Source organism: Podarcis vaucheri (genome assembly GCF_965113315.1).
Source record: "Podarcis vaucheri genome assembly, chromosome: 14".
Taxonomy (NCBI): Eukaryota; Metazoa; Chordata; class Lepidosauria; order Squamata; family Lacertidae; genus Podarcis; species Podarcis vaucheri.
This window is the reverse complement of record NC_138752.1, coordinates 20,747,083-20,772,947: the sequence shown is the minus strand read 5'-3', so window position 1 is coordinate 20,772,947 and position 25,865 is coordinate 20,747,083. Positions and strand designations below refer to the sequence as shown.

Genomic DNA, 25,865 nt, shown 5'->3' with positions numbered 1-25,865 from the left:
ATCTGTTAACCAAAAGGTTGGTGGTTCAAGCCTACCCAGGGATGGTTTTGTGCAGGATTCCTGCATTGCAGGGAGTTGGACTAGATGACTCTTCCAACTCTACAATTCTATGATTCTATGAAATGCAGCCCTCCAAGTATCTGTATCTGGCCCTTAGAACTTTCCGCAGACCCCACCTCCTCCTGAGTCACACACTCTCGCCCAAACCCTATGTCCTCATCTGCCTTACTTTCAGTGTTGTTGCTTGGTTGGAATGCCTCCCTGACAGTGCCAGATTTATGTATAAGCTAAACAACCTATAGCTTAGGGCCCCACTCTCTTGGGGGCCCCAATTTTTTTTCCAGTTCAACAATTACTTTGATAAAATACATATTTTGTTATGTTCAAATGGCTTTAGATACCTATTAGGTCCATAAATTACCATAACTCTAATAGTGATTCTTGTTTGCTTGGCTGGAGAATAGACAAGTGTGTGTATAGAAACTAATCTGCTGTACAAAGGGGAAAAAACAACAACATTTTCTTTGCTCCATCCACTTTTGCCCCTAGGGGTGCCCACTGCTGGAATATTGCCCAGAAGGGAATTAGGCCCATGGGCTGGTTGACCCTGGGTAACCCATATGACTTGCAGGCAAAGCTGCCAGGAGTTCTGGGGTGAACCAAAATTCTGCACAGCAATATTTCTCTTTTTCCTCCTTTTACTCGGGGCTCAGGGAAATAACACATGCTTCCTTACAGCACAGCCAAATTGCAGCCCGAAGGCAACAGGCTGCTCGCAGAGCACCAGAGAGCAGAAGCCGTGACAAGTTCACTTTGATGTCCCCCACCTGCAGAGGTGCAGCCAGGAGAGACTAGCATTTGTGACAGGTCAGGAAACAAACCTGCCCTCATGCTCAGATAGAGCCCTGGAAGCCTGAGGCTGTTTGGAAGATTGTATTTTGCTAGCAAACTCCTCTGCACAAGACAAGGCTGCCTCGCTACTAAATTTAGCATAGTTAAGCGCATGTAGAAGATTCAGTCAAGAAGAGGTGCTACCACATTTCCACCCAAGCAAAATTCTGACATCCTCGTAAACATCAAGATGATTTATACAATGCTTATGTGTGTATAACAACAAAGAGCCTCGTGGCACCTTAAATGCTAACCAGTTTATAAAGGCATGAATTCTCATGGACTGCAGTCCACTTTATAGAGCACTCAAAACAACATGCGATAAAATCCAATTTTAAAATATATGTACTAAACGGCATAAAATAGCACAATGCTCTTCAGCATTGGGACTCCAGATGTTGTTGGACTACAACTCCCATCATTCCCTAGACAGCTTAGTCATTGGTGAGGGATGCTGGGAATTGTGGTACAACAACATCAGGGACTGAAGGTTGATGAAGACCACTGATATAGCAAACCTGCATGAATTTTAAAATCAGCAGTGGAAGCAAGCAATGAACAGAACAGAGTACTTTTGCCCCATTTCATTTTTGCAGGCATTCAAGTCACCTTATATCAACTCAAGTTATTAGTCCATTTAGCTCAGTGTTGCCAACATTGACTAGAACTGGCTCTATGGGGTTTCGAGCAGCACTCCTTACCAGCCCAGTCTGGAGATGCTGGGATTTGAACCTGGGACCTTCTATTTGCAAAACTGATGATCTACTACTGAGCTATGACCCATTGTAGGTTCTCAGCAGGGGCGTAGTGTGGGGAGGGCCAAGGGGGCCATAGCCCAGGCACATGATTTTGACGGGACATAAGCCAGGCATCCCATTTATTATACAATTCTGCACCCATCAAGGGTCATGTCGGCCAGCCAGACTCCCCTTGCACGGGCAGGCAGGCAGACAGACACGTGGCACAGTGTGCCCCATGAACCCCCCATGCCTGGCACCTGCCTGGCAAAGGTTAAGTTAGCATGGTGGGTTTTGTTTACCCTCTGCATCCAGTCCCTAGTCCTACTTGGTGCACACATGCATGCCCCGGGTGCCAGCAAAGGATGCAACACCACTGGTTCTCCGTTCTGGATCCAGCAGCTCCTGACAGGAAGTGGTTGCTGATATGTCTTCTAAGAACATAAGAAAAGTCCTGCTGGATCAGGCCAAAGGTCCATTTAGTAAACAATTATGATTTTGCAGTGGCCCACTAGGCACCCAAGGGAAGCTCACACACTTTAGTCCCAATAACATTTACCCCTATTTCCACCCCCCCAAAAAACATGGTTTGGAGAACTGCAAAACTTATATAAGCGTGAATTTCAAAGGATAGCTGTGCTTTGGTTTTCAGATTGTTTTGGCAAGTGCAAAATTGATTCAGCTTTAACTGCATATTTCATCAAGCTTCTCCTTCATTCCTACTAGTTTCAGGACCATTGCTTGGAGCTCCAAAAATATTTTATATATTAAAAATCAACCCTCCTTCTCCTAGAGGCAGGTCTGCAAATATGTGCCTCTAGTTCAGACCCTAGGAAACTTCTGCTGTGTTATCTCCCCCACCTCCTGGGCTTGGGGAAGATCCTCTTCCCATCTAATGGGCTCCCCTGTGCCAGACTGGAGAGGTTTTGGAAGGTAAACAGCAACAACAGGAGGTGCATCCAAACAGCTGCAAGGAGGAGGAAAGAGTGATATAAATACATGTTTAATTGTAGTTTAATTACAATTACTTACTAGACTAAGTTTTTTTTAAATGCAGCGTAATTAGAGTGAGACCTTGATTTAATCACAGCCTTATCAAACATGGTTACCACTGATTCTCTCAGTTTCCTCTGCCACCGCCCTCTCCTCCCCATGCAAATTTATCCTCTTTATCCATCTACGTTTCGAAGTGATGCAAAAAAGGACGGGGGTAAGCCACTCCATGTTAAAAAGCACTTGAGTTTCCCGAAGCTTTTGCTTCACTGCTCAAATCTTTTCCTTGAAAACAGAAACCAAACCAAACTTATTCTCTAACCTCTCTTTCTGTTGCAGTCTCTAAAACAAAGGTTGCCAATGTAATGCCTACAGATGCCAGTGTTCCTGGCAATACATCATCTGGCACCCACAAAAGCTCTCATTATATATCCCTTAAAAATCTAGAATGCATGGCAGGTTGTTTGCTCTCCCTTCTCAATTCCTGCTTGCACTGGATCAGATTTTCCTACACTGACCATGACCCTGTCAATATGCCCACACTTCACTAGATGTTAGGATTGGACACTCAGCCCCCACTTCTGTTCTGAATAGAGGAGAGGTGCAAAAAGCTTCACTCTCTGGGTGTGGAAGAGGCTGGTTTAGTTGCTATTTTCTCAGTGAGGAGCAGGTAGTCATGCCTGCACTATTTTGTGACCCTGATCAGAAAGAAGCTGAAGAATAAGCACATGCCCAATTATCATGAACCAATAATATACTGATTCTTACATCCCCACTTCTGCATGCAAAGCAGTTACTACCAGTGCTATATTTCTTGAAAAAGAGGTGCCAGAATTCATCATAAACACCTCTCTTGTTGTCTTTTAATGACAATGGTGTCCACCTGAGAGGTACTGGAACTGAGTTCTGGCGAGTTTGGGCTGAAAAAACGCCTGATTACTACCCCCGAGCTTACGGTCCTTCTTCAAAGAATGGGGCTTTCCTCCCACATCACCCCTTGCCTTTGCAGTCTCCTTTCAGCCCTTAATATTTGCTACTGAGGGTTGCATAACTTGTTTTGAATGGTACATGGAACTTCAGACATGAAATTGTGATTTGAGGACCCTCCCCCACACTAGGGGATTAAGAGAGACACATGGACACAGTATTTAGGGTTAACGAGCTAGAAAAGGCCACAACTTTATTGATTACAGCATGTGAGAGGTATTGGCTTAGGCATTGGAGAAACCTCAAAGTTCGAATCCGCCCCTCAGGGAGGGGCGAGTCTAAAAGGGGTTATCCACCAGTAGGGGGAGCCTGTTGATGCAAATCCAACTGTAAGCTCTCCCCTGATGTCACCGGGGTCGTGCCACGGCCCCCAGCCACAGCAGGGCAGCATCGGACAGGATCCACGACCACCGGATTCCTTTAACGGAATACCCATAAGGAAGGGGTAGGCGATGGCCACACCCTGCCCTTCCATACACCAACCACAGGTTCCAATGCCTAACCGCCAATACCAGAAAGTTGTGATGAGTTGCCACAAGGTAGGCGAAAAAACCGAGAGGCCGGTGCCAATTGGGAAAAAACTCCTACCAGGCCCCTCGGACAACCAAGGCGACCAACCGAAGGTCCATAGCAAGGTCATTCAGAAAGGATGAACTAAAGGGAGGGTGGGTGACCTGATGGAAACGGCAGCACAATGAGGGGAAGAGCTGCCGCGGCCGCTTTTAGGTGGCTAAACCCCGCCCCCGAGCTTCCTACTGATTGGAAGGCTGACCAAGGAGTGGGCACGTCAGCAGGGATGATGGGCAGGGGGGCTGGCACGCCCCCTGCAAAGCGCGGGAAAGGCTCCCGATCACAATCCCTCTCCGGGAGGAGGAGAGGCTCTGTCAGACATAACCCACCCCCACTTTAACAGAAAAGCAACTTAAAACCTAAGCCATGCCTTTACTTATTTACATCCCCATAGGCAAAATAAACGCACCACCCACTGCAAGGATGGGGAACAAGTGGGCATCCAGATGTTGTTGGACTCCGGCTCCCATCAGCCCCAGCCAACATGGTCAGCAGACAGGCCTGATGGGAGTTGGAGTCCAACAACACCTGGAGGGGCACTGCTTCCCCACCTCTAATCCAAGGAGGTTCTGTTTTGATTTGTGGCTTCCCTGAAAGATGTTTCGGGATCTTCTTTTAAAAAATTGAAAAATCTGCTATTTTTTAATGCCAGGTGATCAATACAGGGATATCAGATCTCTCCATAACCGGTAGCCTCCCTCCCAATCTGTAAAACTCCCAGCTGGCTGCAATAACTTCAAGAGAACTTATATTTCTTTGCCCTTTGCCCTTTCATCACCATTTGGCGTCATTTGCTTCATCAATTAGTGTGTTGTTACCCACTCTTCTTCCTGTTAGCTACGTCCCCCTCCAATGTGATAGGGAGAGAAAGCATTCAAGTCTGGAAAACAGACGTGAACCCGGTGGTATTTGTGCCCTTTCAGAGTTCATTTCCTCACGCCTAACCTTTCTTGCAAAGTAGATAAATTAATTGGTACTTTTGCGGAGGCAGCCATCACAGCTTGAGGACCAAACAGAAGACCTCGGAGTTGTAGAATCCCCAGCAATACAAGCTGAGCTGGAATGTGACTGAGAGATGGTGAGGCAAGATAAAGAGTTTCCATCGAAAGATACAGTAAACACTTTTGGATAGATGTACGAGTTAGATAGTGGGGATATATAGATGGCATTAAAGAGATGGATATGGCGAGGAAACCTAAAATGATTCCGTAGACAGGCAAATGCTACAAATGGATGCTCTGAGGAGAAGGGTCTTGCTAGACAGATAGATGCTCAGAGAAAATGGATAAGGCACCAGCTTACACAGCAGCTAGCAATGCAAAGATAGATACTCTTGATAGATAAATGCTACAAATAAATACTGAAGATAGATTCTTCAGATTCTTCTGCCATTTATGAATATTTGACACACGCTTGCGCGCACGCGCACGCACACACACACTCGTTTCCAATGAACAGCACAGTGCCTCATCCAAAATAAAAAGTAACCAAGCAGCCAATAGGCATGTGTTTAATCGTGCTGTTAAACATTTAAGAGATGTTAGCTGGAGCAGGGAAAACAACCATTTATCAGCGGGTTCCAAGCTCTCCAGGCCTGATGGATGCCTCACTGATGGCACAGCAAGAAATGACATACATTACTTCTCAAGGAAGAGAGAGAGTCTGTGGCAAGTTGCTCAAATAGAAGCATAACTGGACTTGCAACAGAACTGTTCCCCAGGCATTAAAAAGGTGGGGAATCAAGATTCTGAAATGCATTGGGGGCCTCCAAGAATAGAGGAAATCCACAAGCCCAGATGTTTGCCTGTGATGTATCACAGTATTTTAATATTCTTTTGGAAGCCGCCCAGAGTGGCTGGGGAAACCCAGCCAGATGGGCGGGGTATAAATAATAAATAATTTATTATTATTATTATTATTATTATTATTATTATTATTATTATTATTGGAGCTGGAGGGTGACAGGAGTGGCAACAGGGAAGTGGCATTAGCGTGGACTTATCAGGGCATGTAGTGGGGTGTACCCAGTGCAGCACTATGTTAAACTCAGTTAATGTTATAGTGCTAGTGGAAGGTGCCAGTGGAACATTGCACAAGTGAAAACAGAAGTACCTTACTAAAGTTTGTTGTGAGGCAGATTGTGCAATGAGGACCAGCTGTCACACAACAAGAACCAACAGTTGTGCAAGGAAAAACACAAGTACATTACCAAAGATGGTTGTGCAATGGATTGCGCAACAAGGATCAGTGGTTGCATAACATGCTTCCAACAGCACATCCTTTGCATGGAATTCCCTTATCATGCAAGCTTTAAACTCTGCCATCCACCAATGCAGAGACTGTTGGAAACCACCCAATATGTTTGCTTAACATCCTGCCTCATATATTTCCTCTTTTCCCCAGTAATAAACCTAACTTCTTCTCTTTCCAACATTCAGAGGAGAACACTATTACTTAAGCAGCCAAAACAGTGCTATCCATGTGTACAATTGAGATGTTGCTGGCTTGGGCTTGGAGATCTAAAACATCCCAATGAGTGCTGAGTTATTTGAAGATGGCTATTGTGGAGAGCTGAATTTAAGACTAGAAAAATAAGAAACAGAGAGAAACTGAAATTGACAGATTTCTCTATGCCTATCCTTTAGTGATCGTTTCATTGTCCAGTATTCATCTACCTGGTTTGGGTCCACTTAACAGGAGAGAGATATCTCAGAAACCATCCTAATAACCTTATTGATGTGTTCTGTATAGGGTGTTTAACTAAACATGCAAGGAGGGAAGAGCGTCCATGAGCATGCTAAGCTCTGCCTCCAATCTCCATCCGCTTCTGTGTTCAAGAGCAACTGAAACCCTGGAGTCTTCCCTTTTCATAAGACAATAAGAAGAGCCTGCCAATGGCCCATCTAGTTCAGCAGCCTGTTTTCACAGTGGTCCCATGAGAAGCCCACAAGCAGAACCTGAGCACAAGATCACACTCCCCACATGTGACTCCCGGGCAACTGGTATTCATTCACATACTGCCTCTGGCCATGGAGGTAGTGCATAGCCATAATGGCTAGCGGTCATAGAACACCATGATGGAGGACGTTTCCAACCTGCAGACAGCTGCCCTTGAACATGTGAAAGGTGTCAGCAACGGGTGGGAGTAGCACACTCATGCACACCACTCCCTCCTCATGGTGTTCAGTTAAGCCCTATTTAGAATGAAATAGGTCTATGGTTAGCTGCATACCTTAATCCTACGTGAATGCAATAAACACTCCAACAGTTGTAATGGTGCAGAGCTGTGTCTTTCCTGGAGTGAGGAACCACTCCACAGAAAGAAAGAAAATCTGAGAGGAGCATCAAAGACCAATTGGCAGACTAAGGGCTGGGCCTCTCCAGTTCATTCCATTTATGACCTGCACATCACATGCATAATGGAATTTCAGAAGATGAAAGGAATGACACATTAACCTTGGTGCTTCTCCTATGGCAACCACTCTTAGCATAATTTAACTTTCAAAGGAGTCTGGAGTCATGAGGCCTTCCATTTCCCTCCTTCCTTAGAGAGGCATTATCTTAAAGTATATGTTTAATAAATCATTCCATCTGGACAAAATGTTAACAGCTTTGCACACCCTGATATCCTAGCCCTCTGTCCAGCCATCTCCAGGGTGCCCCAATTCGGAACAGTTCAGAAGGAAATATGCAGGCTTCTATTTAATTGCTTCCCAAACCAAATTAAATACAAAACCAGCATCAAACTTTTTTCCATTTGCTCCAGATAATGACACTGCACTATTAAAGTGAAGGTGTCCTAGTCAGTGCCACCTGATGACACTGAAGAAGGCTGGAAGCTAGCCTCTAAGGCATATCTAAAGACCACCTGCCAAGAAAGTGATTAAATGAACTCCAATTTAAATGAAAACCCATCTTCAAATAGTATTGTTGTTTTAAAACCATCTGATGTTTTATCGAGAAGGTTCAAGCATACTGGGTTGTATCGAGCTGTTTCTGTTCCACTGATGGATGGTGAAGAACATAAGAAGAACCCTACTCAGTCAGACCAAAGGTCTATCTTCTGCAGCATCCTGTTTTCACAGTGGCCAACCATATGCCTATGGGAAGGCCACTTGCAGGACTTCAGTGCAACAACACTGCTTCTACTCATAACACTGCTTCTACTGCTTCTCAGCCACTGGTCATAGAGGGTCATAGAATCATAGAGTTGGAAGGGACCCTGAGGATCATCAGGTCAAACCTGAATATGCAGCTGTCCCATTCGGGGATCGAACCTGCAACCTTGGTGCTATCAGCACCATGCTCTAACTAACTGAGCTGTCCTTAGGCTGGGCATACTGCTGGAGATAGGAGGAAGTCCATAGCCATTATGGCTGGCAGCCACTGATAGCCTTATCCTCCACGAATTTGTCTAACTCTCTTTTAAAGCATGGTAGAGCAGCCACTTTGCAAGTAGAAGGTCCCAGGTTCAATCCTCAAGATATCCTGGTAGAGCTCACAATGTCCCTTGCTAGAAACTTTGGAGAGCCACTGACAGTGAGTATAGACAACATTAACCTAGATGGACATAAGAAAATGAAAATGCCTGATTGATTGGGTTTATGACCCATCTATTCCAGCATCCTCTTCTCACAACAGACAACCAGATGCCTATGGGAAGCCCCAAAGCAGGACATGAGCACAGGAGCACTCTGCCCACCTGTGATTCCAGCAACTTGAATTCAAACCAATGGTCCGACTCAGTATAAGGCAAAAGTAGGTGGAGCAATGGTTATAACCTTTACCTTTGTACAGTAGTCTACATTCCAGCCACATGTAAACCAGAGTTTCCTACACATGTGCAGATCTTTCTATCCTTCAGCCAGACAAGGAAGAAGCATCACCATGGTTCAAGGACACATTCTACCCAGGCAGAAGCACGTAAGAACCACCTTTTCAACTCTGGTGGTGGAACGCTCTGCCTCATGAGACCAGGGCCCTGCAGGATCTGATTTCTTTCCGCAGGGCCTGTAAGACAGAGTTGTTCTGCCTGGCCTTTGGCTTGGAGCCAATTTGATTCCCTCCCTCCCTCTCTTTCTTTTTTCTTTTCCTTCTCCTCCTGCGATGAGGCTACATTTTAATATTTTAATGTTCCATTATTTTAATGTTGTATTTTATTTTTGTTTTTAAGTTGTAATCATTCATCTTGTTTTTATTATTGCTTGTAAGCCGCTCTGAGCCCGGCCTTGGCTGGGGAGGGCGGGGTATAAATAAAAAATTATTATTATTATTATTATTATTATTATGGAGGGCATGTGACAAGGCTGGTGCAGGATGTGTCATGACCCGAGGAGAGCCCTGAGGGCTAAATAATAGAGAAGGTTGGTGGACCACGAATGACCCCGAGCTTGAGGTTCTCCCCACCCATCCTAGATGCTCGGACCCAAAAACCTTTGAGGGATGAAAAGCTGTCACATGATCTGCTCTGGCCTATCTGGCCAAGGGAAGTTTCTTTAGCTAATGTGTCCTGTCTCCCTGCAGTTTTATCTTATGCCTAGAGATGGGTGGTCATGTGCAGACTGAATATCTGCCTGCAATCTTTCTAGCTGTCAGTTCAAGCCCCACACAAATTGTTCTGTGAATCCAAAAGTGAGATTCTGCTGGCGAGAAGGTAATTGAATGTTGAAGGCCTAAGAAAAGTTACCTGGCAGTATTGGAGAAGGCAGGGTGGTTATAGCATTCATTCTCCTGGTGTCATCTCCATCCCACCCCAACCCCCCTGCCGTCTGAAAGCAGCAGTTCATATACTTCCAGTGTATTACTTTTTCATCTGGACAGATATCTGATCTTAGTGGGTTTTGCTACCTCCTGCTTGGAGAGATGTATGAAGTTTTCAAACAAAGTTTCAGGCTTAAGGTAACATCTAAAATATAGATTTCTCAAATCGCCCTGCCAGTGTTGCTTGATAGGCTGCTTTGCGAGATAAGCTGATAACCCATCTTGCCTGAGAGATGTTTTCTGCTCCTTGATAACTGAACCAACTGTAGCTGAGCACCATTACATCTGACACAGTGAATCTGTGGAGTGACCAGGCAGAGAAAGAAAGAAAAAAAGCTGCTACCTGACTGAAGAACTTTGGACCTTCTCTATTCCTCCAATGTATGAAGCCCAGATCTAGATAAGGGATGGATGACTCTGTCAATTTTGGTTTCTCTTTTTCTCCATCCCTCCCGCCAACTTTGTGTTATATCCAATGTAGCTCACAGTTAAAGTCACTTAGCCTTGCTCCACGAGTGAAAAGCTTTCGTGCCAGCAGAACACTGTTGCGCAAAAGAATGAATAAGCAAGTTGCTGGTAGCTTGGTTGCACAACTATTTTCCACTAGCACAACTGTTGCACTGCATTCCTCTCTTTTGCAAATTAAAGCTCACTAGTGAAATAACCCTTTCACTAGTGGACAGAAACAGTTGGATACAGCCCTTAAATATAGTTCTCTTTGTGCTTCACAAATTTTAATCCTCATGTGTATGTTTTTCTCCTAAGGTACACATTTTTGCATGCAGTACATATTTTCTGCAAACAATTTCCCCTCATGAAATGAACTTTAGTTTTGTACATTATTTTCACTAATGTTGCACTCCTAATATATATATATATTTGCATGCATTGGTAGGAGAACTAAATTGCAACACTTGGAGAAGTGCAGATTTTGAAGGATAATTGTACGCTGGGTCACATATTGCTTCAACCCCTGTGGATCACTGTTGCTCAAGCAAAAAAACAAACAAACACACACACACACACACACACACACAATCAAGAGCTTACTTCAACCTCTGAATTATTCTCCGATGTCATGTCAGTACCTACCCCATACCTGTCATCATATATGATACCAAGGTGTGGGGTGGGTGTGGTATCGGGGAAATGGCCTTGGGAGCCTAATTAAGATCTCTGACAGGCCATGATTGGCCTGTGGGCTAGAAGTTTCCCACCCCTGATATAGGCAACTGGTTGGCCCCTGTAAGAATAGGCTGCTGGACTAGATGAACATCTGGCCTGATCCAGCAGGGTCCTTCTTCTCTTCTTAATTTTATTTTACTTTCCTAGCCAGAGAGGTACATTTGGGAGGCAATGAAGCTTAATTCCTAATGCAGCAGAGCATGAAGAGCTGGACAAATTCATATTCTGAACCAGATAATTAAGGAACGTTGCTGATATTGCCAATTCTAAGCACTGCCATTCAGGAAGTCAATTTTAGTGACATTAATGGGACCGGCTTTCAACTGAAAAACGTTCATGAATAGGGACAAGAGACAAGATGTCTCCTGTGTAATGCTATGCAGAAGGCTGAGATTACTGAGATAAGTAATCTTGATTTGAGTACTCGAAAGCACTGTATTAATGCTAAATATTATTCTTATGACCCACCTGGGGATTAACAAACTCAGCTCTTACTGCCTGCTTATGGCTCCAAAAACTGGGGAGATGTCTAACATCTGGACAGCCACAATATATGGAAGGTGAGCTACATTAGGCCAGCTATTGCATGTGTCTGAATTATACTACGACAGGGATGTGACTTTTTTTTTAGCTTGAAGGCCACCTTCCTTACTGGGCCACCTTTTTAATCCCACTTATGAGTGGTGGGTGGGGCCATAGACAAAAGACTGCAGAACAATAGATGCTTTTTCAGCCGGAACTCAATGGAACTCAGTTCTGGCACCTCTCAGGTGGCCGCCATGGGCATTCTAAGAGAACAAGGGAGGTATTCATGGTGAGTTCTGGTACCTCTTTTTCTAGAAAAATAGCACTGAATAAATGCAAATAGTTACTTTACTACAGAGGCCTAGTTTCCATACACACACACCTCTATCCACACAAACAACAAGCATTCCAGCTAGGCAGATATACAAGACCCTCCAAGTATCCCTATTTTCCAGGGACAGTCCCAGATTTACAGAAGCTGTCTCGGTTTCTGATTTGATCCCAGAATATCCCACTTTTCCTTGGGATGCCCCTATTTCCATTGGAGAAATGTTGGTGGGTATGGTAGGACGTTCCTATTTTCATCAGAGGGTATGGAGTTATGTGACCCCCAAGCCAAGGCGATAGCTAACTATACAACCTTTTGAAGACATCTGAAGGCAGCTCTGTATAGTTTTTTTATGATTTATGTATGTTGGAAGCCACCCAGAGTGCCTGGAGTAACCCAGTCAGACGGTTAGGGTATAGATAATAAAATTATCTTTATTATTATGGAATAGGACGTCCCTATTTTCATCGGAGAAATGTTGGAGGGTATGAAATACTCAAGGAGGGTGTGAAGTAGAGCCAATGAAGGATGTGGTCTGGGAAGAGGACTGAGGGCCATATAGAAAAGTCCATTGGCCACACTTGGCCTCTAAGCATATGGTTCCCTACTTCTGCAGTAAGAGTATGAAAATAGGTTGCTGGACCAGTTCAGCATCCTGCTCAATGGTCAGTCAGATGCCTCTGGGAAACCTACCAGCAGGACCAGAGCATAAGAACATGATCCCCTCCTGTGATTTCCAGAAACTTGTATTCAGAACCATCACTATCTCCAACTGTGGAGTTAGAGGATAGCCATTGTGGCTAGCAGCCACTTAGAAGCCTTATTCTCCTCCATGCATTTGTCCAATCCTCTTTTAAACCCATTCACTAAGGCACACACGAAAGCAGCAAATGAAGAAAAAAACCCTTTGGTAACACAAAAGCATGCACACAACTTTTCCACATTTGTCTTCTGCACTAATCAGAACTCACAGATCCCTTGTGAGGCAGACAACAGAAGCAAAGAAAAGCATGACCTATGAGCAAAGCTGGTGGAAATTAATTTGAGAAAACACACATGGGTGTGCTCCCCCCCTTTTAATAATTGCCAACTGGATTTGTAGGGTCTTTTTCTGGCTGAGCTCTCCAGTTTTTAACCAACGAAGTTCTGTTTTGCGAATCAGATGCCATAAGATTCTAGTGAAGCACAACTTACTCCCACCCGCCTCCCCAGTTCACCTAATTAAAAGCAGTCGCTGAGCTTTAAGGGGCAGAGGACACCCTTGGAATTATGAGAAAGCTCTGTGTGGCATAACAAAATGACTGCCACATTGAAATGAGGAAGGACCACAAAATGGTGTGGGCAACCTCCCTGTCCCAATTGGCCACACCATCAGCGGGGATTAAAAGCACGTACACCAATCACCACCCCCCTTACAAAATGAAGCCCTTTGTGCCTCTCTTCTGCTCAGAATGGTTAGGAGGATGGGCGTCCAATTCTGGCATCCAAGGGGGCATGTTTAAGGGAGCAATGTAGGGGAAGCTGAGCACTTATGCAAACAGGAACTGAGCAGGGACAGCCAACAGTCTATTGTGAGGGGATGTTTAATGAGACCTTCCATGGGCTGAGGGGATGTTTAATGAGACCTTTCATGGGCACCGTAAGAGGCATTGCCAAACACATTGGCAGTCACATGTTGGTAACCCCTGGCTTAAAATAATACAAACCAGTTCCTCAAAGGATAGGAATCTATTGTACACCCAGTCAGAGGTATAATGGACTCTGATCCTTCCACTGTCCCATGAGTCCCCCCAGTCCCATTCCTTCAGACCTGTGATTCCCCAAACCCATCAGGCCACTTACCTTGGAAGGAACACCTTACTTCCTCCTATGCTGGAGCCTAGTCAGGCAACAGTAGCCATGGAAAGAAAGAGAAGAGCACTTGTGAAGAGAGAGCTGAGGAAGGAAGAGATGTTTGCTGATCAGGTTGAGAGGAAGGAAGAGGGAAGCTATTCTTTGGCTTGGATTAAAGGAATCAGGGAGATATAATGCTGCCCTCATACTTGAGGGGATCATGATGAGTTTCCATTGCCCATAATATGAATCTCAGAACTGCAAGGTTCACGGTTATGTCTGGCTTTCCCCCTAAATAATGGCCGGTTTAAACATTCCCTCCATGAGGTATTGTGTGGAAGCCAACTTATGCCATACTCAGAGTAGACCCACCACAATCAAAGTATTAACTTAAGGCCAATGATTTAAATAGATCTGTGGGTTAAACCACAGATCCTAGGACTTGCTGATCAGAAGGTTGGCGGTTCGAATCCCCGCGATGGGGTGAGCTCCTGTTGATCGGTCCCAGCTCCTGCCAACCTAGCAGTTCGAAAGCACGTCAAAGTGCAAGTAGATAAATAGGAAACTCTGTTTCCATGCTCTGCTCTGGTTCGCCAGAAGCAGCTTAGTCATGCTGGCCACATGACCCGGAAGCTGTACGCCGGCTCCCTCAGCCAATAAAGTGAGATGAGCACTGCAACCCCAAAGTCGGCCATGACTGGACCTAATGGTCAGGGGTCCCTTTACATTTACGTTGACTTAGTTGGCTACAGCCCATTGTCATATGTTTAGCCTACAGTTTGATTTAAAATAGTGACCTGAGTTGAGACCTGAGTTGACCCAACAAGCTTCACACCCTCTGCCTCTTCCTTTTAAAGGGGGGGGCAGGCAGAAGCATTAGCGTGGCAAACAGCAGCCACCTCTACTCCAGGCTAGCAAATGGGTGCTTCTGCAAGTGGGCTGGGCTTGTGAGGTTTGTACACGGCAACACTGGCATCTCTGTGTCCTTGGTGCTGGAGGTGCCAGCTCTGTATCCAACTCACTCTCCTGAACCTCTCCTGGAGGAGGCTGCTTAGTAAGAGGAGTAACAGGAGGGACTGGCAACCGTGACCCTTTAGAAGTACCTGGCTAGAGGTATCATAGGGGCAGGATACCTCTCTGACAACCTGCTTGAACCTTCCCCAGGATCCAGCTCCTGAGTCTGATCACTCGCCACGTCTTCTAACTCAGACATTTTTTGAGGCACCAGTCTTGTCAACCCCATCCTGCTCGGGCCCTCCTCTGCGCTGTCTAGCTCCAAAGCTCCAACTCCACAATCTCTTCCTCCATCTGCCAAGATCCCCACTCCAAGGGATCTCCACGGGACGCATGACACTAACTGCAGATCAGAGCCAGGTCTGAGCAGCATATGATGAAGTAAATGGCAACTAATTACCCAGCACATTTCTGTGGGAACGAAACATTATTCCCCCTTCCCATTATGGTAGAAACAAAAAAAATGACATAAGGTGTGTGATCAAAGCTTTCAAACACAGGTTCATTAACAAGACGTTAGCTCAAAATATCACAGTTACAAGCAGCAAATTGTTGCCATTCCCATTTAAATTTCTGGCTTTTAAGCTGTCAATAACACACACACACACACACACACACACACACACCTTCACCCCTGCCAAACTAATATTGTTTCTTCAAGCCTTCAAGGAGTTGGACCCAGATCCAAGCCCCATACCCTTCCCCCCACATAGCTGAAGCTGTGCATCAGGGGACACAGATGAACCTGCCAACCATGGTTTATGTAAACACATTTACATAATCTCAAACTCAAACATAATGGAAGATGAATACATGAATAACCTACAGAGAGTTATATATTTGCACAGCAATTAAATCAATTTTCTCTGTAAACTTCCATTGTCAAGTTGCAGATCTAAGGAGCATGTCCATGTTGAATTCGAACTATTCATACATATGTTAAACTGTTTTGTCTCTGAAGACTGCATATGTTTACTCTAATATTTCAGCTTCCACAGTACTCAAGAGTTGTTGTTTCTATGAGTTCAGAATTTAGCCATATTTCACACAACACACCAAGTTCAGGGAAAGATACTACTACTACTACTACTACTACTACTACTACTACTACTACTACTACTTCTATACCATCCTTCATCCAAGGATCACAGGATGGTTTACAATATAAAAACACTATAATACATAACATGGTAACAAATAATAATAATAATAAAAACCACAATACTCCCTGATACACATGAATGAATGTATGGAGAGGGTGGGGTCTGGATCATGTTCACTGGCCGACTGCATTTCTCAGGAGCTGACTCTGCCTTTCTCAGGCATCCAAATGATACATACTGTTTGAACATGTGAAGACAGATTGATTGTTAAAGCACTCTGAGAATTGTAGTTCTGTGAGAGGAATAGGGGTCTCCTAACAATTCTCCATATCCTTAACAAACTACAGCTCCCAGAATTCTTTGGGGGAAGCCAAGACCATTTAAAGTAGGGCCATAGTGCTTTAAATGAATAGTGTGAATGTCTGCTTCAAAGAGAGAAATCATAAGAAGGGAGAACAGGGGAAACAGAGAACAATTTCTTGCCCATCATTATCTGATCTGCAGATTTAACAGGCACACGCTCCATTGGCCAGTCTTCCTTCTGTCCAGCAAGAGGCATTTTTGACTGAATTTTAGCAATTAATCATGTCTAAGTGTGCACCAATACATATAAATTAGCATACAGAACTTTCATGCAAATTTGTATCGAACTTTCATGCAAATTTGTATCCACTTTAGTTGTCTTTTGTGTGTGGGGGTGTGTGTATGTGATGCGCTTCCTATTTTTTGGTGCTGTGTAAGATGAAGATCTCTCACATCAGTTTTCCAGCTACCCTATATAAAAATGGCCAGAACCTAGATTATTTACACAGGGATGGTGTATTCATAGAGGTGTAACGCTTGCAGCACAATTAGAGAGGCTGGAGAGTTGGAAACAGAAATGGGAGCTGAAATTGACACAATTGGCGTATTCATCTAAGGTCAGGGATGGAAATCACACAAGTGAATATGAACGATATTCACCGCCATCATTCTTTTAGTCTGCAAATAGCATATGAACAATTATGTTATTTTTGGTGTTTTCAATGTTTCCCTTCCACCGAAAAGCATTGAAATCAATCACATAATTAATGATGTTCATTTCAGTCTTAGTGGATAATGAGATAGAAAACATAGATTTTAACAAAAGCTGAACTGTAGCAGAACGGAAGCAGCAGTGATTGGGATAAACACAGGATGGGATGGAGATTGCTCACGTGCTTAAGCACTATCATATAAATGTTTACTCAAAAGTAACTCCCACAGAGCTGAGGACTTGCTCTCAGATAAATGTGCATAGGATTGTGGCTTCAAAGTGTCTATTTTTGCCACTAATAAATAGCACCAGATATTTCATTTACTGATTGCATTTGTATGCCATCGTTCCTCCAAGGAGTTCAAGGTACCATCCATGGTTCCCCCCTTGAGATTTCGTTATCAAAACAAGCTTGTGAGGTGGGTTGAACTGGGAGATGGCAATTGGCCTATGCTCATCCAATGAGCTCCATGACTGTCTGGTTTATTGAACCCTGATCTTTCAGATTTCGTCATCTAAGGTTTAGCCAGCATTGTCCACACTGACCAGCAGCAACTCTCCAGGATATCAAGCAGAAGATCTTCCCAATCACCTGCTAGTTGAATTCTTTTTGACAGGGGAGGCCGGGAATTGAACCAGGAACCCACAGTGTACAAAACAGCTGCTCTACCCCCAAGTTATTGTCTTGGCAAGGAGATCGGAATTCTTGTTTCCTAATGTTTGCTACCGAAAAATTCAGAAGCTGGGGGGGGGGAGTGGCAATCTTATACCTTTCTTAGACTTGAACTTGAAGGTCTCTGCAGATCATTTGCTCTCCTTCAATATTGGCCCTCTGAACCCTCTTGCAGGCATCCTAATATAATGGAGCGATACATCTATGTGCTTTATTCTCCTTCCGCTGTGCTAGGTTTGTTGGGGGGTTTTTTTAACCCCAAAAATGTGGAAGTTCGGAGAGCTGAAGAAAGGCCAGGTTCAATCTTATGTGCAATCGTTAATTTTCTTTCTTACAGGGGAGGGGGGGATCCCTGTGTCAGTACTGTGCTAACACTGCATCTTTTAACATCCCTCCGATTGCTTTAGGCCAAGCGAGCATTAATAAAACAAACTGACTTGAACAGATGCAAGGCAGTCACAAAACAGGGGGAGGCAAGTCTCTGTACTGATCCCCAAAGCTTCTTTGTTTTTTTCTTTTTTATTTCTGCTCGTTCTTCCCCTTAGAAAAAAAAATGCTTCAATTAAATTTCAGCTCAAATGCATGAAAGTATCTAGAGGGAAAGTATTATTTAGTTTACTGATGCAGTGATGTGCTTCTCCCAGATTGTAGCTCTGCTACAAAGGGGTTCACAACTTAAATTACTCCAAGGGCCACTTTTTCATTTTTATTAATGCAGGAGGGTGGCATTGCTATGGTTACCAGGGGGAAAGAAACCTTTTTTGGTTGCAATTTTTAGCTCTGCATTATTTTTTAACTAATACACACACGCACACGCACGCGCGCGCACACACACACACACATTGGGACAACAAATCTACTCTGTACCCCCACTGAATAGATGCACCTTAATCTCTTAGCTGCCCCCTCCTATTTCTCCACCCCAAAGGTTGTTCTGCCCTTTCCTTCTTTAGTCTACACAAAGTGATCTCTTCTGTCACTGAACCCTGTAACAGCTCGATCCAGCTGTTCTGTTCCATGGTTCTGCCATGGAATGTCTCTACTAAGGGAGGAGAAATTGCCTTCTAACTGATTTTAAATGTGGGCCAATGAGCAATGCCTCTGATGCTGATTCTAAGGAACGGATGGGTTCAACAGGAGGAGGAGGAGGAGAAGCTGGCCACTGAAACCGCACTGCTCTTGGCTCAGTGCTTGGGCCTAATTATTTTGAACATTTGGGGAGCCGAAAAGGGTAGGGCCTCCAGGAGTTGGCGCCCCTCACTCTGAGAATTGTAGTTCTGTGAGGCGGAATAGGATTTTGCTACCAAGTCTCAGCACCCTGAACTACACTTCCCAGAATACTTTGAGAGAAGCCATGACTGTTTAAAATGGCATCATACTGCTGCGAATAACATGATCCCAGACTATTGCATCTGGTCAACTTGCTTTGTGTTATGTGGCTGTTGCTTCTCCTCCTATTTATTATTACTAATAGTAGTATTGGCATTAATATTATTATTTACTATTTGCTGTGTTCAACTGTGTTCTTTTTTATGGTTTTATCATTTCATGCTAACATTATTTTTAAGTAAGATTTGCAATCTACAGGTTCATTCATTCATTCCCTGCCATTTTCACTGTTGGGATTCAAGGTGGCTTACAGATAAAAACAAGAACTGCTAACAACAGAGAAAGGGGAAAGGAAAGGAAAGAGAAAGGAATTTTATTTTATTTTTTAAAAAAGCATTGACAGAATTTCAACTATACAGGCAACTCTCAACTTACAGTGGGGTTACGTTCCGGGGACTGCGTGTAAATCCAAATTGCCTGTAGCCAAAACACATTGGGTTCAATGGCAGGTGGGATTGCCAAAGTCCTTTTTCCTGGACACCTGCTCTCTTTAAAAAAATATTTGGGGAAATTTGCCAATCACATAAAGCTGAATGCACACAAGTTAAATGTGGCTAAGTTGCAAGTTACCTGTATGCATATATAAATTCTATTAAAGCCACGCAAATAACTACAATAAAAACAACACACCAACAGCTCTTTCATTAAAATCAGTCAGTTCCCCAAAGCCTGCTGGTTTTATTTTTATAATCTTAATTTTTATTAGATTTTTCAAAGCTTTTAACAAATTCACTGCATGTACAATATATCATTCACTTATATTTTTTCTTATTTTATTATTTATTTATTGAAGCAGTGACAGGCAGTGGAGGTGGGTCAATTTGTGTGACTGGGGCATTGTCCCACCAAAATCAGTGTGCCCTTAGCCAACCCCCAACTCTTTACTTATAACTAGTCTTGGGGGCAGATGCCACTAGTTCTCAGCCTTCTCGTCCTTAGTCTTTATGTTCCCTTCGTAGAACTTAGCTGGGAAGAGAATGGGAGCAAAACCAGAATTAGTTGGCTCTGTGTATCATCAGTTCTGGCCCTACCAGTCATTGGCTGTAGCACCACCTGCTGTTGGCCTCCCTGCTTTCTGCTCTACCAGTCCCAATGAGCACCAGCCTCCACTGATGAAAGGATCTTATAGTCAAAAGGTGAGGTGGGTCAAACATACTTTAAAGAAATCGATATATTGTGGTCCAGAAGTCAGCCCCTTTGGTTCTCTAGTCTTATGATCTTTCCATTTAGCCTGACAAGCTGTTTTCTCCTTGCTTTGACATGATAAATTTCTACAGGCCTCGATCAGGCATCTTTCTTTTTTTTTTTTTTTAATCTGGCGAAATCAATTACAAACCTTGCAAGCTGCAATTACCTTGGGAACTCCTGAAAAACTAATTAGTACAAGTCCTAACAAGTTATACCTTTCCTTTAGACTTTTATGGAGAAAGAGAAGGAAATGTGAACTCAGAAAAAGGAAGCTTATCAAGGAAATAGTCATCACAAACAGAATCTTGGAGACAACTATTAATTGTTTCTCTGTAATAAACAGTGTTTATTTATAGGGTGTTTGCCACAGCTCTGAACCAGAAATCTATACAGATGGGCTGATGATAAAAAAATAAAATAAAAGATGGGCTGATGATGATGAATGCTTTGCAGAGAGGAGCAATCATTGGATGAGGTGCTATGATGTCATGGGATGTTCATAAATTTATTCATTAATAAGGGGGACTTGTGTTGGATATAGGAAGCAGATATAGGGGAAATATCTGAAAGGAACTGAAAGGCTATATGGTGGCCACCCTCTTTTAAATTGATTTCTACACTTGTTAAGAAGCAATCACTTAAATTAATCCGACTCCAGTGCATTTATGTCATATTTGTTTCTTGGTTTCCTCTCTTGGTTGGTGGAGGTGTTCTACCAATGGACCTTATATTCACTTTTGATGGGAGTTTCAAGCCATAACCAGATTTTGGGATGATGTTTTACACTGAGTTATTAAAATTCTGAATATTACAGTGGTTAGAGGCCACAGTTTGGTCTTGCTATCATTATTCTGAGGAGCAAGTAAAGATACATATTTTTAAGCCGTTACTAATCCATTTCCTGTCTGGTTGGAGATTGCATTCTTATGGAGAAGAGATCGTTTGTTAACTACACAGAGCTGGTACAGCAGAGTTTTTGGGATGCGGATAGCACTGTGGTCTAAATTAGTGAGCCTTTTGGGCTTGCAGACTGGAAGGTCAGCGGTTCAAATCCATGTGATGGGGTGAGCTCCCGTTGCTTTGTCCCAGCTTCTGCCAGCCTAGCAGTGCAAGTAGGTACCGCTGTGGTGTGAAGGTAAACGGCATTTCCGTGTGCTCTGGTACGTGTCATGGTGTCCCGTCATGCCAGAAGTGGTTTAGTCATGCTGGTCACATGACCCGGAAAGCTGTCTGTGGACAAACACTGGCTCCCTTAGCCTGAAAAGCAAGATGATCGCCACACCCCATAGTCGCCTTTGATTGGACTTAACCATCCAGGGGTCCTTTACCTTTACTACAATAGGGTTTGCAAGATGGCACTTGTAGACAAACTAACACAACATTGCAGAGTAGCCAGAGGTGATATTCAACAAGATAAATTTTATGATAACCAGTCACCTTTCCTTCCTTTCATCAATTTCTCACCAGAAGAACCAATAATACCCCCCTTTTGGGGGATGTATGCTATCCTGAACTTTTTCTCGATATTCCACATTTTCTTTAATTTGACATCATGTCACTGATGCGAAGATTTAAAGGACATTGTTGTTAACTTTGTAAGTCTGCTGTTTGTTTGGCATTTATAGATATATTCTTTCCAAAGTGTGTAACGAGGACACACAAGGTTCATTTATGTATTTCTTTCTCTCGGTGTGATCTTTGAAATGTTTGGCTTGTTTTATATTGGTTTGTTTATTTTAATGTTTTGTCTGAAATAAAAAAGAAAGAATAAAAAAGAATGTTCACAAACATTACAACTTACTTGTAGAAAGCTGCCAGCAATATAATATATCACCAGGAAACAATGAAGATTGTGAGAAATTTGTAACGTCAATTTGGCTGAGGGAAACCTCATCGAGACTCCTCCATGGCTGTTGCTCTGGGCTGTTCCTGAGTTTCTGGGGGCTGCAGCTCATCCTGAAGTAGTTCTTCATCAGAAGAAGAAGAGGGAGTGCTATCTGTAGCTCAATGGTAGAGCATCGGCCTTGCACACTGTCTCAGGTTCAATGCCTGGAGTCTCTAGGTAGTGCAGGAAGGAAAACTATGGAGAGCCACTACCGGTCCGTGTAGACAATGCTGAGCAAGATATTCTGATGTTCAAATGCAGAAGAGCACCGAAGCTTGAGAACTTAGCGTACATAGCATTAACTGAATGTTTATGTCAGCATTTAACATAAAAGAGCCTTTTCTAGAAGAGTGAGAGAGATGGGGGAGGGGGTGTTTGACTTAGGAATAAATAACAGCCCCAATGGGTCTGTCTTTTCTCTTGTTTTTGGTTATGTCAGCAGGAACGCGGGGCTCCTACTCATACAAAGCAGCCTTTCAAGAACACAAGCAAACAAACAAATATGTGCGCACACATACATACAAAGCAGAACTAATTAAGATCAAGTCATCTCTCAATAAATATGCAAATTAAAAATCAAAACAAAGGATTTCTATTTATCACATCATAAAGTTGCAAATTGCTGCTGAGGCTCCCATAGACCTCACTAGATGGGGGTTATGGGACAGTAGGCGTTAAATGTGCAGCGGGGCAATCAATTCCTATGTATCTGTGTGCATTGCTTGAATGTGGTTTTATTTCATTTTCCTGCTGAGCAAGGGCTCCCTAGCTACACACACACACACACACACACACACACACACAGCAAACTCAGCTTTCCCAATTACGTATTGGAAACCTGAATCCAAAACAGAGAAGATGTTCAGCTTGAACTACTGTATTGGGGCTTTCTCCAGAAGTTCAGGCCACAGTAACACACTGATGCTTGGCCAAAGCAGCTACCAGATTTCTTCTAAAACAGGATAGTAGAATCATAGAATTGAATCATGCAGAAATGTGGAGAACTGATTAGAAAAATGAGAATTTTTCAATTTCTGGCCATTCTATCAGTCCCCTCCCACATACTAACATGTGCTGTGATGCCTTATCAAGTGTTTTGCTGCCTGCATTCAATTCTCTTTATGTCTCTCTCTTTGCAATTTTGTGGCAGAAGCAGCAGCAGCAATGGCAACCTGGAGACGGACGATGAACTTCCCTTTGGGGATGAAGTGGATTATAACACAGACAGCTGCTCTGACCAGGAAGGAGACTTTTCGGAGCTGGACAAAGAGATCTAGGAGTATCGCTCCAGGGCTGAAGGAGTCAAAGAAGAATAAGAAGCCAGTAGAGGAAAGATGTATGACACTGACACACACACACATGTCACATGGAGGACTTTCTATATCTTGAGTCAGCCCAAGCAGCCAGCTTCTCCCATTGCTGTCAATAATGCTTGGGGTCTTCAGCTGACTGGAGAGCAGGCCCAAGCCATCAATCCTCAAGCAATGAGCAGGCAGCTCACAGCTTGCATCTGCTTCTTATGTGGTGACAGTTCCAATCCCAGATGCCTTGCCCTGTTTGCACTTCCAAAATAGATCTCTCTGTTCTTCTTCTTTTTGCTATTGAAACTATTATCTAGATTCCATAGAAAGAGGGAGAGATTCCTTGTAATGTACTGATATATCTCTATAGCAATGTGTGAGCACCAGTTAGCCAAAAGTGGAGGATGCATGACGGATGGCGCTTTTCTTTTGCAGTGTTTTCTGCTCAATAGTTTGTTTTTCTGTCTTCTCTCTCACACACATACAATTTTATTGACTGAGTTGGTGGAGGAACTCTTCTTGAGTGTAAGGGTGAAGATTTTCAACTGACCCACTTCCTTTTCTTATCCCTGTGCATAAAGGCAACAGTATCAGACCCAGTTCTAATTCCACTGGGAGTCTAGCAAGGTGGACCAGAGTTAAGTATAAACATAAATAACCCTGAGAAGGGAGAGCAACAGGGGCCTTGAAGTTGCCCATCAACATCTAGGAGCATCCGGAAAGCAGACTAAGCAGGCAGTTCACCTGTCCATCCTTTCCCCCACTATGGTGAGATACATTTCTGTTTAAGTTAGCTTTGGCATTTATTTATCAGGCTAGGGTGATCATAAGTCCATCTAAACAGAGAGCAGTCCTCTCTTTTAAACGCTTTCAGGGGCTAGCCCTCCACTGGAAGATGTTGACTGTTTGAAGGACTGACTCATCTAAGTTCAGTTTAAATATCAATACTGGAGATCAGGAAGAGCATTAAAATTGCCGTCAACGTTGAGACTGATCAGGCAGGTACATGGACCACCTGGAGTCACAATCTTCCCCACTAGACGAGATGTATTTTTTGGCTCTATTTAAATTATAGCAGTTATTTATAAATTTGCAGCTTTATGTATAAAATAAGGTTTGCAATTCAGTTGTCCGTTTCATCCTCTTTTTTGACGATATATGTAAGAGGTGCTGTGAGGTCAGGCAAAGGGCCAGCAGAGCTGGAAGCTGGAACTAAGCTGCGGTATTTATCATTACTTGTTTATTCATCATTACTCATTTGCTTTGGCACTCCCCCACTCCACCGGGGCTCCAGAACATGCCAAATTTGGTGATGATTTCTCAAGAGGTGCCTGAGCACACAAAAAGCAGACAGACAACTTCCCAAAATTCCTAGGAAATGCCATTTGAGGAGCGAACCACCTGGTGACGTCCTTATCTCTCCATGTGCCAGCTCCTCCTGGTTCCATCAGTCCTTGTTCTGAACCTCCACCATTTGAGAGCCTTCCTCCTACTAGGAAGGCACTAAGGAAAACATCGACCCGAGAACATCAGTTGCTTAGTGCCTCTCAGCCTGCTCACTGGTACATTAGAATTCATGGAGGATGGTTCCTCCTTTTCCTCCGGGGTTAGCTGTAAATGGGATTGACTTATTCCCCCCTCTGTGTCATGAAAATGTTTAAAATGTAATAAAATAATAATAAAGAGGGGGGGGGGTTGTGTGACAGTACAAGAGTACCACAGGCAATGGCTGTGCCGTTCTTGGCCTTTCTAATGTTTCCCGGGTCAAAGTCAATGCTCCGAGCCCTGCTCGGTGTATAGAATGGGATGTAAAAATGTCATTTATTATATTATCTTTACTGTCAGATGGCTTCCTTGAGCAGCAAGGAAGTGGGGCAGATGCTAAGCAGTGGAGTAGGTGTGCATTTCTATGCAGCTCTTCCCCTGGCTACATTTAGGCTGAGGCACTCAAAATTGTGGCGGACTAAAGGATAACGCTTTGCAAGGCTGCAGGTGCATTCAGATGCGGAGAGTGTTGTGTTAGTTTTCCTGATTATAATGCTAGTGCTTCTGCCCTGTTTTCTAATGTTTCTTTCACACCGCAGTACATTTTGTGTTATGGAACTGTAGCTTTTTGACCAATATACCTGCATGCCACACTAAATTCCATTCACACCTGTGGGTGTGCTGTGATACAACAGCAAATATCAGTGGGCAACATCAATACTTACCCCACCCTTTCTGCACCCGCGCACTCCTTCCCCCCCATGATTCCCAAGAAAGAACAATATGCCAGTACACTGCCCCAAATTTAGTCACTTTTCTCCCACAATTTTCTGGACAAAGGGGGCTGAAATTGTAACACACACACCTTTGCTGGAATCAAATGACATGGAAATGAGCACTAAATAGTTTTCTGAAGTTGGCCCAGGGCCAGCTTATCCATAGGCACTAGGGGTGTGGGGCACCTGGGCACGGGCTCTCAGGGGCGCCAGGCTGAGAGTCTGGG

The 25,865-nt window shown here is 43.7% G+C and overlaps 1 protein-coding gene across 1 annotated transcript in view; it reads left to right on the top strand.

Moving 5' to 3' along the window:
- Nucleotides 1–24,020, top strand: part of AGBL1 (AGBL carboxypeptidase 1) — a 410,764-nt gene extending 386,744 nt beyond the window's left edge. Inside the window, exon 23 of the mRNA XM_082198360.1 lies at nucleotides 23,227–24,020. Coding sequence (XP_082054486.1) covers nucleotides 23,227–23,353 — 127 coding nt within the window. The 3' untranslated portion in view covers nucleotides 23,354–24,020. The remainder of the gene's footprint in view (nucleotides 1–23,226) is intronic.
- The last annotated feature ends 1,845 nt before the right edge of the window (nucleotides 24,021–25,865 follow it).